The 14,235-nt window shown below is 39.6% G+C and overlaps 1 protein-coding gene across 1 annotated transcript; it reads left to right on the forward strand.

Moving 5' to 3' along the window:
* The first annotated feature begins 5,796 nt into the window (after positions 1 to 5,796).
* LOC123741908 (carbonic anhydrase 4) lies at positions 5,797 to 13,530 on the forward strand. The gene is made up of 8 exons (XM_045716190.1): positions 5,797 to 5,863; positions 5,961 to 5,987; positions 6,688 to 6,858; positions 9,031 to 9,179; positions 9,617 to 9,712; positions 9,805 to 9,883; positions 10,047 to 10,210; positions 12,978 to 13,530. The coding sequence occupies exons 1-8, from the start codon at positions 5,797 to 5,799 to the stop codon at positions 13,182 to 13,184; spliced, it is 960 nt and encodes a 319-aa protein (XP_045572146.1). The 3' UTR covers positions 13,185 to 13,530.
* The last annotated feature ends 705 nt before the right edge of the window (positions 13,531 to 14,235 follow it).

Raw genomic sequence — 14,235 nt, forward strand, 5'->3', positions numbered from 1 at the left:
AATGGCTGTAAAATAGTCATATGTTTGAGAAATTGAAGTAATAGGATTTTTAAGGTTTTGAAAATCGCGCCACAGGCTGGCAGTGGCTGTTACGTAGGTGGGACGAATTCGTCCCGCCTAGCCTAGAGAGGTTTTAAATCAATTTTTATGCGATTTTTCTCGTAAAAAACCGATAATATTCCGACCGGGAGTCGTTGTTTTCGTTCTAAGACGAAAAAATAAAAACATGGTGTTGGCTCGTGTACGCGCCCCCAGTCTCATTGTTCTCTGATAGACCACTTACAAAATGCGCTACTGTTTTTCAGCCATGGCCTGCAAAGTCATCATTCCCCGTTCTGCCGCCTTCTGAGAGCCTATGGGAGCCGTAGGAAGTGTCACATTACAGCAGAGATCCTCAGTTTTCAATAAAGAGAGTGTAGAAGGCCAATAAATGGTCAGAGAGGGCACTTCCTGTAAGGAATCTTCTCAGGTTTTTGCCTGCCATATGAGTTCTGTTATACTCACAGACACCATTCAAACAGTTTTAGAAACTTTAGGGTGTTTTCTATCCAAATCAAACAATTATATGCATATTCTAGTTTCTGGGCAGTAGTAATAACCAGATTAAATCGGGTACGTTTTTTATCCGGCCGTGCAAATACTGCCCCCTACCCTAGAGAGGTTAAAATGGTGTAAAATAGTCATATGTTTGAAAAATTGAAGTTTTCGGATTTTCGAGGAGTTTGTATTTCGCGCCACGCCCACCATTGGATATTGGACCAGGTGTTCCGCTAGCGGAACGTCTAGATGTAAGAGGTTAAAATCAATTTTTATGGTATTTTTCTCATAGAAATGCAATAAAATTCCAACCGGACAATAGTGTATTCGTTCAAGGAGGAAAAGAAAAAACACCGCGCCTGCGGGAACGCGCATATCCAATCTGTTTGTCCCCAGGCAGACCAACTGACTTGCCTAGTGAAATGAAAATAAATGAGGACTACTCTGAAGTCAATATTTTGATTTTCATTAAATTTTTCTTAAGGTCCAAGTTAGTCTTTCATTACTGTCATTGCCGCAGGTACTGCATTACATTCCTGGCAAAAATCACCTAACTTTCTGCTTTGCCGAATGGGTGTTCTTTTTACAGTATTACACAACTTTAAACCCACAACTTGAAACCCCCCAAGCCTATTGAAAAAAGGAGGCGTGTTTATTGTTTCTAGTTGAGGTGTACGACTGAATAAAATGAGGGAGGATGGGAGGCTGAGCGCACAGGACGGAGAGGTGAAGACAGGTGCAGCTTCAAGGTAAAATGATTTTGGCATTCATACAAACAGACATTTAAAAATGTATTTTATCAAACAAAACTATGCTACATTTTATCTCTGGGATAAAAAGTACATTATTTACTTTCAGAGGTGAACGTATCAAAACAATTGCTGTGATAAATGTTTTTTGTTGTTGTGCACTCTCCTGAAAAAATAGCATGGTATAGCTACTGTGAATTGGACAGTGCAGTTAGATTAACAATAATTTAAGCTTTCTGCCCATGTAAGACATGTCTATGTCCTTGGAAATGCTCTTGTTACTTTCAACGTCATGCTAATCACATTAGCGCACGTTAGCTCAACCGTCCAGGTGGAGGGACACCGATCCCATAGAGGTTAAGGATCGAACCCTTTTTTACAGTATTCACCTAAAATGACATACCCAAATCTAACTGCCTGTAGCTCAGGACCTGAAGCATGGATATGCATATTCTTTATATCGTTTTAAAGGAAACACTTTGAACTTTGTGAAAATTTTAAACGAATGTAGGACAGTATAACACATTAGATCTGGTTAGATCATCTAATAAGATGATTTTGGCATTCATGCAACAGACATTTATGGCACAATATACCCTGCTTTTAAGATATGACATGTTTGAAGTGGCACACATCTCATTGACTAGGCTGGGCTAAGAAGTGACATCTGTTTCACTGCATTTATGCCATTTAGAGCCACATCAGGGAAAACAGTCCAACAAAAAACCATGTCTATTTACTCACATTTTCTGCTTGGACACACGAAGGAAACTAAAAAGATTAAGTATTGCAGGAGAAGCTGGAAGATACCCAACAACAGGTGAAGGTGGAGTTTTAATGTCAGCCTTTCCCGACAAACATTGTGGCCATGTTCCCCTGCTAAGACGTGGCATGCATCAACCAATGGTTGGATACCACATCGACTGTGTCATCGACTGACAGATTGTTACAGTATAACATATGATGTGGATATCTGATACATAAAATACCTATCAAGGCGTTGTATGAGCTGGCATGCATCAGCAATGCCTGGGCGGAGGTACAGTACATTCCCATTAAGTCACAGGAGCATTAGCAGGTCTTAAAGGGCCAGAACCACATTTTGGCCTTTGTAACACAGGCTCTGCTGAGTTATAGTTACTATAATACGATTTACTTGCTATAATAAGTAAATCATTATAATTGATTGCATTTATATAGCGCCTTTCCAGATGCTCAAAGCGCTGTAATGGGGGGCAAACTCACCTCATCCACCATAAATGTGTAGCACCCACTTGGGTGATGCATGGCAACCATCTGTGCCAGAACGCCCACCACACATCAGCTATCAGGTGGAGAGGTGAGGAGTGTTATTTGCCAATGTGGAATGAGGGGGATGATTAGGTGGCCATGATGGAAATGGGGCCATGATGTGAATTTACGGACAGGATCTAAATTTGATCACCCTTTTGCAGGACATTTTTCCTGCAATGCAGGAAATTGAAACCTTTGTAATGTATTTGAGGTTTAAAAAGGCTTCTAAAGTTTGTAATTTCCACTTTGAATGTTTCATTTATATTTTTGTTCGGTATATACTGAAAACATACTACCGTTCAAAAGTTTGGGGTCACATAGACATTTTTGTCCATTTAAAATAACATCAACTTGATCAGAAATACAGTGTAGACATTGTTACTGTTGTAAATGACTATTGTAGCTGGAAATGGCTGATTTCTTAATGGAATATCTGCATAGGCGTACAGAGGCCCATTATCAGCAACCATCACTCCTGTGTTCCAATGGTACGTTGTGTTAGCTAATCCAAGTGGATCATTTTTAAAAGGCTAATTGATCATTAGAAAACCCTTTTGCAATTATGTTAGCACAGCTGAAAACTGTTGTCCTGATTAAAGAAGCAATAAAACTGGCCTCACTAGTTGAGTATCTAGAGCGTCAGCATTTGTGGGTTCAATTACAGGCTCAAAATGGCCAGAAACAAAGACCTTTCTTCTGAAACTCGTCAGTCTATTCTTGTTCTGAGAAATGAAGGCTTTTCCATGCGAGAAATTGCCAAGAAACTGAAGATCTCGTTCAACGCTGTGTACTACTCCCTTCACAGAACAGAGCAAACTGGCTCTAACCAGAATAGAAAGAGTGGTGGGAGGCCCCGGTGCACAACTGAGCAAGAGGACAAGTACATTAGAGTGTCTAGTTTGAGAAACAGATGCCTCACAAGTCCTCAACTGGCAGCTTCATAGTACCCGCAAAACACCAGTCTCAACCTCAACAGTGAAGAGGCGACTCCGGGATGCTGGCAGCAGGGGTTCAAACTCTAGAACCCAGTTCCTACATTTGAATATAAAAATGTTTTTTATCAAACAAAACTATGCTACATTTTATCTCTGGGACCCTCTGTATGACAAATCAGAGCAAGATTACTGAATGTAAGTACAATATTTATACCATTTTAAAGGAAACACTTTGAACTTAGTGAAAATTTGAAACGAATGTATGAGAATATAACACATTAGATATGGTAAAAGATAATACAAAGGAAAAAAAATGTTGTTTTTTAATCAGATTTTTTCTATCATCTTTGAAATGCAAGAGAAAGGCCACAATGTATTATTCCAGTTTAGGCACAATTTAGATTTTGGCCACTAGATGGCAGTAATGTATGTGCAAAGTTTTACACTGATCCAATGAACCATTGCATGTCTGCCCAAATGTGCCTAATTGGTTATTTAATACATTTTCAAGTTCATAACTGTGCACTCTCCTCAAACAATAGCATGGTATTCTTTCACTGTAATATCTACTGTAAATAGGACAGTGTAGTTAGATTAACAATAATTTAAGCTTTCTGCCCATATCACATATTTCTATGTCCTGAAATGTTCTAGTTTCTTACAACCTCATGCTAATCACATTAGCTCATGTTTGCTCAACCGTCCCATGGAGAGAATTGTAAAAGTTTCTAGCAATGATTGTATCTAAGGAAGGAAATATATATATTCCCAAATATTTAAAGTAGAAATTTAGTCCTCCATCTGGGTCTTAAGAAGCAGTAGGGCAGATTTGGTTGGATTTATTTTATAACTTGAGATGGAACTGAATTTGAATATGATCTTTAAAGCGTTTGGGCGGGATTGAGAGACATTTTCTAGATAAAGTACGATATCATCGCTGTATAATGAGATGACGTGATCTGCAGAATTGAGAGATATTGATGTAATTTCTTTCGATTGTCAAATTTGCCTAGGCCAGGGGTTCCATAGACAATAAAAAAACATTGGTGAGATGGGATGACCTTTCCTGCTACTTCTAGTCATTTGGAACAGAACAGAGCAGGTATTGGCTGTTATTGCCTATTGTAATCATATCAATGAAATTGGTTATTTGGAACAGAACAGAGCAGGTATTGCCAGGTATTGCCTATTGTAATCATATCAATGAAATTGGAGCCAAGTCCCATACTGTACATTCCAAAACCGACCAAAGATGTGACCATTCCAGTCCATCAAAAGCTTTTTCTGCGTCGAGAGAGAGAACTGCCCAAGGAGCTTTGGTTTCTGATGAAGCATGTAAGATATGTAATAGACAACGGAGGTTATCGGGGATAATCGTTTTTTACAAACCTGCTTTGGTCCGGATGTACCAATTTGGGTAAGTGAGTTTTGAGACTGGATGGCATGATTTGAGAAAATAGTTTAATATCTGTGTCTATCAAAGATAAGGGCGATAGTGAGAGCACTTGTTGGCATCCTTACCTTTTTTTTATGAAAGCGAAATTAGTGCTGTATTTACATTCATTTCAAATGAACCTTTGTGAACGTCTGTGTTAATCATTTCAAGTGACAGTGGACCTAATTGGTTCCAAAATGTTAAATAGACCTCAGGAGGAATACCATCCCAACCAGGGGATTTGCCTTTATACATGTTATCCAATGCCCTTTTGAGTTCAAGGTGAGAGATTCAGGCTCCCAGCAAGCCGTTGAAATGTGGTTGTTTATTTACCTTACTTGAATGCAATGACTGTAAGTCACTCTGGATAACGTGTCTGCTAAATTACCAAGATGTAAATGTAAAAATGAACACTTGCAAAGCACACTGGGTATTATAGAAATGAGCTTCGCTACTAAACAAGACCAAATTTGGTCAGTCTGGACCAAATCTGAACCAATCATAGACGTCCATGTTTCACAAGTTTAGAAAGCACAGTACAGCACAATACAGTACAGTAGAGCATAGTAAAGTATAGTGGAGTACGGTAGATTCCGAACATGTGAAACAGACGTCTACGTTTAGGTCAAATCACGGCCAGATCTGAAGCAATCATATACATCTATGTTTGTGGACGTTGAAATCAAGGCCGGTCCGTACCGGACCAAAAATCTGCATCTGTAGATGTTAAAATCAAAGCTTAGGCGGACTGACCAAATTTCAACAACTTTTTAAAGTCCATGGACGTCCAGCGTCAGTCGCTGCTCAGTGGGCTCTCCATTCATAATTGCCTTTATCTCGCTTTCAGATGAATCGACTTGTGGTTATCATTGCGACTATCCTTGTCCCCACTGGATACAGTGCTGCAGCAGATTGTAAGCGATTATTTTATTATTTTGTTGGCCTGTGACTGTCTTCTGCTATACATTTTGTGACTCTTTGCATAACTTTTCCCCTTTTCAATTTGAACAGTGTGGTGTTACCATGATCCTAGTTGTAGTAAGTATTGATTTTTAACCCCATGGTTACAGTGTACACTGAGTATTCCAAACATTAGGAACACCTTCTTAATATTGAGTTGCACCCCCTTTTTGCCATCAGGACAGCCTCCATTCATCGGGGAATGTACTTTACAAGGTGTCGAAAGCATTCCACAGGGATGCTGGCCCATGTTGACTAAGTTGAGTCAAGTTGGCTGGATGTCCTTTGGGTGGTGGACCATTCTCGATACACATGGAAAACTGTTGAGCATGAAAAGCAAAGCGGCTTTGCAGTTCTTGACACAAGCCGGTGCGCCTGTCACCTACTACAATACCCTGTTTGAAGGCACTTCAATCTTTTGTCTTGCCAATTCACCCGCTGAATGACACATACACAATCTCAATTGTCACATGGCATAATAAACCTTCTTTAACCTGTCTCTTCCCCCCATCTACACTGATTGAAGTGAATTTAACAAGTGCTATCAATAAGCTTTCACCTGGATTCACCTGGTCAGTCTTTGTCATGGAAAGAGCAGGTGTAAATGTTTTGTATACTCAGTGTAATTTTTATTCACAAATTGTACATGAAGCATTTGCTTTGAAGTGATTGTGATAGTTGTGGATAATAGACTATAGAATTTATGTATTAGCATATTATATGACACTTATAAAACGATGGTATATTGAAACCATTGTATGATTGATTCCATGTTAAGATGACACTACTTGGCCCACCATTGCCAGTGAACATTGCAACGGATCCCATCAGTCTCCCATCAACATCCTCTCCGCATCGGCAGTGGGCGACGCAAACCTGACTAAATTCAACTTCACCAAATACGGAGACAACTCTGCAATGAAGAATATCAAGAACACTGGCGAAACTGGTGAGGAGATTGGATGGATGCCTTGCCTTCTCAATCCATCAGTGGTGGAAAAAGTACCCAATTTTCATAGTTGAGGAAAAGTAGATACCTTAAAAGAAAATGACACAAGTAAAAGTGAAAGTCACCGAGTAAAATACTACTTGAGTAAAAGTCTAAAAGTATTTGGTTTTAAATGTACATAAGTATCAAAAGTAAAAGTATAAATCATTTAAAACGTGAAAACCAGACAACACCATTTTTTAATTTTTTTTAATTTACGGATTACCAGGGGAACAGTAAAACACTCAGACAAAATTCATAAACAAAACATTTGTGTTTAGTGAGTCTGCCAGATCAGAGGCAGTAGGGATGACCAGGGATGTTCTCTTAATAAGTGTGAATTAGCCAATTTTCCTGTCCTGCTAAGCATTCAAAATGTAAAGAGCACTTTAGGGTGTCAGGGAAAATGTAAGGAGTAAAAGTACATTATTTTCATTAGGAATGTATTGGAGTAAAAGTAAAAAAAAAATATAAATAGTGAAGTTAAATACAGACTTTACAGACCCAAAGAACTACTTAAGCAGTACTTAAAAGTATTTTTATTTAAGTACTTTACACCACTGCAAACCAGATGGGATGGCATATCGCTGCAGAATGCCGTGGTAGCCGTGCTGGTTAAGTGTGCCTTAAATCACAGACAGTGTCACCAGCAAAGCACCCCCACACCATAACACCTCCTCCTCCATGCTTCACGGTGGGAACTACACCTGAAGAGATCATCTGTTCAGCTACTCTGTGTCTCACAAAGACAAGGCGGTTGGTACCAAAAATCTTACATTTGGACTCATCAGACCAAAGGACAGATTTCCACCGGTCCATTGCTCGTGGTTCTTGGCCCAAGCAAGTCTCTTCTTATTATTGGTGTCCTTTAGTAGGGTATCTTTGCATCAATTCAACCATAAAGGCCTGATTCACGTAGTCTCCTCTGAACAATTGATGTTGAGATGTGTCTGTTACTTGAACTCTGTGAAGTATTTATTTGGACTGCAATCTGAGTCTGGTAACTCTAATGAATTTATCCTCTGCAGCAGAGGTAACTCGGGGTCTTCCTTTCCTGTGGCGGTCCTCATGAGAGCGAGTTTCATAATAGAGCTTGATGGTTTTTGCGACTGCACTTGAAGAAAATTTCAAAATTCTTGAAATTTTCCGTATTGACTGACCTTCATGTCTTAAAGTAAAAATGGACTGTCATTTCTCTTTGATTATTTGAGCTGTTCTTGCCATAATATGGACTTCGTATTTGACCAAATATGGCTATCTTTTGTATTGCACCCCTAACCTGTCACAACCCAACCGATTGGCTCAAATGCATTAAGAAGGAAATAAAGTCCACAAATGAACTTTTAATAAGGCACACCTGTTCATTGAAATACATTCCAGGTGACAACCTCATGAAGCTGGTTGAGAGAATGCCAAGAGTGTGCAAAGCTGTCATCAAGGCAAAGGGTGGATACTTTGAAGAATCTCAAATATGAAATATATTGTCAGTGTACAAGGAAGCAGGAGGGTCGAAGTCAGGCGCAGGAGACACAAGTCCGTGAACACACATAATTTTAATAATTATCCACACGTTGCCAAGAAAAACAGGTAAGGCAGGGCAAGGCAAATCAAATGCCCAAATAAACAGCCTGCACGCAGCTTAGGGACGCAGCCCAAAAACCGCTGCCACAAAACCCATAGGCAGAGGGAAAAACACCTGTACCTCTGAACAAAACACCTGACAACAAATAATCACGCACACAGCACAACACACACAGAACGACTAAATACCCTCCCCCACTAATGAACTAATACTAAACAGGTGCCAACTAAACTAGACCATCAGAAAAAAAGAGGATCGGTGGCAGCTAGTAGGCCGGCGACACCTTCCGTCGATGTTGTGACATATATTTTCATTTGTTTAGCCCTTTTTTGGTTACTACATGAATGTGTTATTTCATAGTTTTCATGTCTTTATATTTTCCATGTCTTCACTATTATCCATCAATGTAGAAAAGAGTTCAAATAAAATAAAAACTATAATGAGTAAGTGTGTTCAAACTTTTGACTTGTACTGTATGTACCAAACCAGGAACCTTAATGTTCGAAATGTAACAAATTCTTCTCTTTTTGTTCCTCCTCTCTTTCTTTCAGTCAAAGTGACGCTCACTAGTGGCGTCCAGGTTACAGGTGGGGCACTGTCTGAGGCCTATGACAGCCTGCAGTTTCACCTCCACTGGGGGAATGGTACCTCAGTCCCTGGGTCGGAGCACACAGTGGATGGAACACGCTACCCCATGGAGGTATGGAAAGGTTCAACACAACCCACCCCACCCCACCACCCTTCATGGATTGGAGCAAGCATGGATGGAGGGAGTTTCCACCCTATTACAAACACTAGTCCATTACATTTGTTTGTTTATTTGAATCACCATTAGCTTTTGCAGAAGCAGCAGCTACTCTTCCTGTGGTCCTTTTAAATTCATGAGGGGAAATGTATGAGTGCACTTCGGGAGAAAAGTAGAGAATCTGAATGTAGCCCATGTTACATGTGGTGAATTTTTATACTGATGCAAATATACCGTACTGCAATGGATCAATGTCAAGGTCTTAGTGACCTTTGAACAGCTGTATATATGGCAGATTGTAGTCTACCTTTTTAAATATATTATTCCAACGTTTGAATTTCTCAATGCATTCAGATAACTTTTTATATCAACTGTTATGCTTCACCTTTCAGTTACACATTCTAAACTGCAAGTCTTCGCTCAATGGTAACATGACTGCGGCCATTGCAGACAGCACGGGACTCGCTGCTCTTGGATTCTTCATAGAGGTGAGAGAATGCTTTAACTTTCTTGGAAATGGCATTAATGTTTCCACAGTAGATTCGGCATTTCAATGTTTTATTGCTGTTTATTCAAATAGGCAATGACAGGTAATGCGACTGGTTCCCCACCAGCCTGGAATACTCTGACATCCTACTTGGCCAACATCACACTAAAAGGTGAGAGGAGAGATTTGACTGGTTCTGATTTGATCATGAACTACTTTCTCATAATAAAGTTTGTAATGATTTTTTCTCTTTGAATTCAAAATGAGTAATTTTCTTGTTCAATTTCAGTAGCATATGATTTTAGTATATGTTTTTTCTTTCTCTCTTCCTCAAGATGATATTGTAAACATTACTCATGCTATTTCATTGGATGAGCTCCTGGAAGGGGTGGACCGTACCAAATACTACCGTTACCTTGGCTCCCTGACCACTCCAAATTGCAGTGAGGCTGTGGTTTGGACCGTATTCAAGGACCCTATCAAAGTCAGCCAGGACTTGGTGAGTTTGTGCAACAATTGTACCATAAACTGAACACCGTGGACTATAATCCCATATCGGTAACACTTTAAAATAAGGTTCCATTTGTAAAGAATTTATAAAGGGGTTATAATTACATTATTAACAATTATTGAATAATTTGTAAATGCATTATAAACCAATAAAAATTCATATTGAATTGGTCAAAATAGTGCAATAACTGGTCAGTGTTTGCAAAATATTGAGCCAGTATTTACATCCAGTTATTAAACATTATTACATGCACTTAGAAAATGCTTATAAGATTAACCCTTATGTGTCATCATCCAACCTAATTTTCAAAAATTGCACAGTTGAACAGTGATTTTCTCACTTTTGGGTGTGATGCATCGGTGCTCTGTCCAAGGAACATAAGCAGTTGCTTTTAATGATGTGTCTTGACGCCAAGGTTCCCTCGGGGACTGCTGCCCAGAAGAAATATCAGCACGTGCAGAGAAGCACGAGATTGAACTTCACTCAACTTTCTAGAGTTTTCCCCTTAAGTTAACACTAACAACGTTTCCCTTTACTGTGGGAATTGTGATAGAATCAACGCAATATTAACCACTTCAATGCAACATACCAAAACATAACGAACTATGCAAGACTTAACTTCTTTGGGATAGGGGGCAGTATTTTCACGGCCGGACAAAAAACGTACCCGATTTAATCTGGTTACTACTCCTGCCCAGTAACTAGAATATGCATATAATTGTTTGATTTGGATAGAAAACACCCTAAAGTTTCTAAAACTGTTTGAATGGTGTCTGTGAGTATAACAGAACTCATTTGGCAGGCCAAAACCTGAGAAGATTGCAAACAATCTCTAACCAAAACAGGGGATTTCTGGCATAACGTGACATTTTCTAACGCTCCCATAGGCTCTCAGAAGGCGCCAGAACGATGAATGGTGACTTTGCAGGCCATGGCTGAAAAACAGTAGCGCATTTGGATAGTGGTCGATCTGAGGACAATGAGACTGAGGCGCGTGCTCGAGCCGACATGTTTTTATTTTTTGGTATTTGAACGAAAACAGGGTTTCCCGGTCTGAATATTATCACTTTTTTATGAGAAAAATCGCATAAAAATTGATTTTAAACAGCGTTTGACATGCTTCGAAGTACGGTAATGGAATATTTTGAATTTTTTTGTCACGAAACGCATCACCCTTCTTTACCCTTCTGATAGTGTCTTGAACGCACGAACAAAACGCCGCTATTTGGATATAACTATGGATTATTTGGAACCAAACCAACATTTGTTATTGAAGTAGAAGTCCTGGGAGTGCATTCTGACGAAGAACAGCAAAGGTAATCCAATTTTTCTTATAGTAAATCTGACTTTGGTTAGGGCTAAACTTGGTGGGTGTCTAAATAGCTAGCCCGTGATGGCGAGCTATCTACTCAGAATATTGCAAAATGTGCTTTCACCGAAAAGCTATTTTGAAATCGGACATAGCGATTGCATAAAGGAGTTCTGTATCTATAATTCTTAAAATAATTGTTATGTTTTTTGTGAACGTAAATCGTGAGTAATTTAGTAAATTCACCGGAAGTTTCGGTGGGAATGCTAGTCGAATGCTAGTCACATGCAAATGTAAAAAGCTGGTTTTTGATATAAATATGAAGTTGATTGAAAAAAACATCCATGTATTGTATAACATAATGTCCTAGGAGAGTCGTCTGATTAAGATCATCAAAGGTTAGTGCTGCATTTAGCTGTGGTTTTGGTTTTTGTGACATTATATGCTAGCTTGAAAAATGGGTGTCTGATTATTTCTGGCTGGGTACTCTGCTGACATAATCTAATGTTTTGCTTTCGTTGTAAAGACTTTTTGAAATCGGACAGTGTGGTTAGATTAACGAGAGTCTTGTCTTTAAAATGGTGTAAAATAGTCATATGTTTGAGAAATTGAAGTAATAGCATTTCTAAGGTATTTGAATATCGCGCCACGGGATTGCACTGGCTGTTGAGTAGGTGGGACGCAAGCGAGGTTAATATGGAAAATAAACTATGCAAAAGATTTTGTTGTAGGCAGAAGGCATCGGAGTAGGATTCTATTGCATTGACAGGCATGACTCAGGCCCATACTCTGGTCTACACAGTCTGGTGCGCCATAACCAACCAAAGCTGCAGTAGGCCTACATGAAAATAGACCAATGCCATATATGGATCTGTGCCATTTACTTTGAACGGGACTGTTTTTACAGCATGAGCGGTTGTGAGTCATGTGCTTGTTTTGAGATCAAAGTGATAGCAACATGTCGCGACCTGTGCACATTTGCACATTTGTTAATGTCCTTTGTTAGTGAGTGAGTTATTAGCCTATTTATAGATAGTTTGTATTCAGCAATGGGGGAGTGATTGCTTCCTACAAGAGCACAAATGTGTGCATTTCTAGACATCTTAAGAAGAAATATGTGGAGTGGTTGAAAAATGTGTTTTAATGACTCCAACCTAAGTGTATGTGAACTTCTGACTGTACACACATTTCAGGAATTTGTCTGGTTTTAATCTAACTTTTAACCAAATTGCAATTACATACATCAAAGTTTTTTTGGGGTGATTTATTTATTTACTTGGAGAGCAATTTGCATCAAAGTTTAGTTGATTTCACGTTACTTGGCATCTCAAATAAAACTAGATGTTGAACTGACATTTGTGCCCAGTGGGTAAAGCCATTGGGCCAGCCTGATGTCACACTTATGTCTATGAGCCAATCTGTAATTAATTAACCTTCTCCCCTCAGATTGATCTCTTCAGCACAACATTGCACATTGACCACAACTCCACCTCTGCCTTGATGACCAACGTCTTCAGGAACATCAGGCCTGTCAACGGCCGGATGGTGACGACCCAGGGCAGCCCAACCCCAGCCCCGCCATTGTCGGGAGCCTCCACAAAGTGCTCCTCTCTGCGCCTTATGGCCCTGGCCTGGATGCTGCTGAGGGTTTAGTGTCAGCAAGTAATGCCTCACCTGAAGTGCATTCCATGTCTCCATTAACCCTAAAGCTAAATACTGTACATTGATTACCAACACGAGTCATTTTGACCCCATGGGGAAACTATAGAAAAAAACAACAATCATAGCAAAATATAAACTTATTTCGTATCAAAACATCATTATTTAGACGTGTAATTAATGTTACCTGAAATAAAATAAAATGACCAAAACAGAATTACAGTTAATTTGCATATACTGCCAAACTAATATACAGTGCCTTTGGAAAGTGTTCAGAAATACTTGACTTGTTCCTCATGTTGTTACAGCCTTATTCTAACATTGATTACATTGTTTTTTCCCCTCATCAATCTACACATAATACCCAATAATGACATAGCAAAAATAGATTTTTAGAAATGTTTGCTAATATATTACAAATAAAAATCTGAAATATCACATTTACATAAGTATTCAGACTCTTTACTCAGTACTTTGTTGAATCACCTTTGGCAGCGATAACAGAATTGAGTCGTCTTGGGTATGACGCTACAAGCTTGGCACACCTGTATTTGGGGAGTTCCTCCAATTCTTCTCTGCAGATCCTCTCAAGCTCTGTCAGGTTGGATGGGGAGAGTTGCTGCACAGCAATTTTCAGAACTCTCCAGAGATGTTTGATTGTGTTCACGTCCGGGCTTGCTGGGCCACTCAAGGACATTCAGATACTTGTCTCAAAGCCACTCCTGCGTTGTCTTGGCTGTGTGCTTAGGGTTGTGGCCCTGTTGGAAGGTGAAGCTTCAGCCCCAGTCGAAGGTCCTGAGTGCTCTGGAGCAGGTTTTCATCAATGATCTCTCTGTACTTTGCTCTGTTCATCGTTCCCTTGATTCTGACTACTCTCCCAGTCCCTGCCACTGAAAAACATCCCCACAGCATGATGCTGCCACCACCATGCTTCACCGTAGGGATGTTGCCAGGTTTCCTCCAGACGTGACGCTTGGCATTCAGACCAAAGAGTTCAATCTTGGTTTCATCAGACCAGAGAATCTTGTTTCTCATGGTCTGAGAG

This window comes from Salmo salar, chromosome ssa03 (assembly GCF_905237065.1).
Source record: "Salmo salar chromosome ssa03, Ssal_v3.1, whole genome shotgun sequence".
In the NCBI taxonomy this organism is placed as follows: Eukaryota; Metazoa; Chordata; class Actinopteri; order Salmoniformes; family Salmonidae; genus Salmo; species Salmo salar.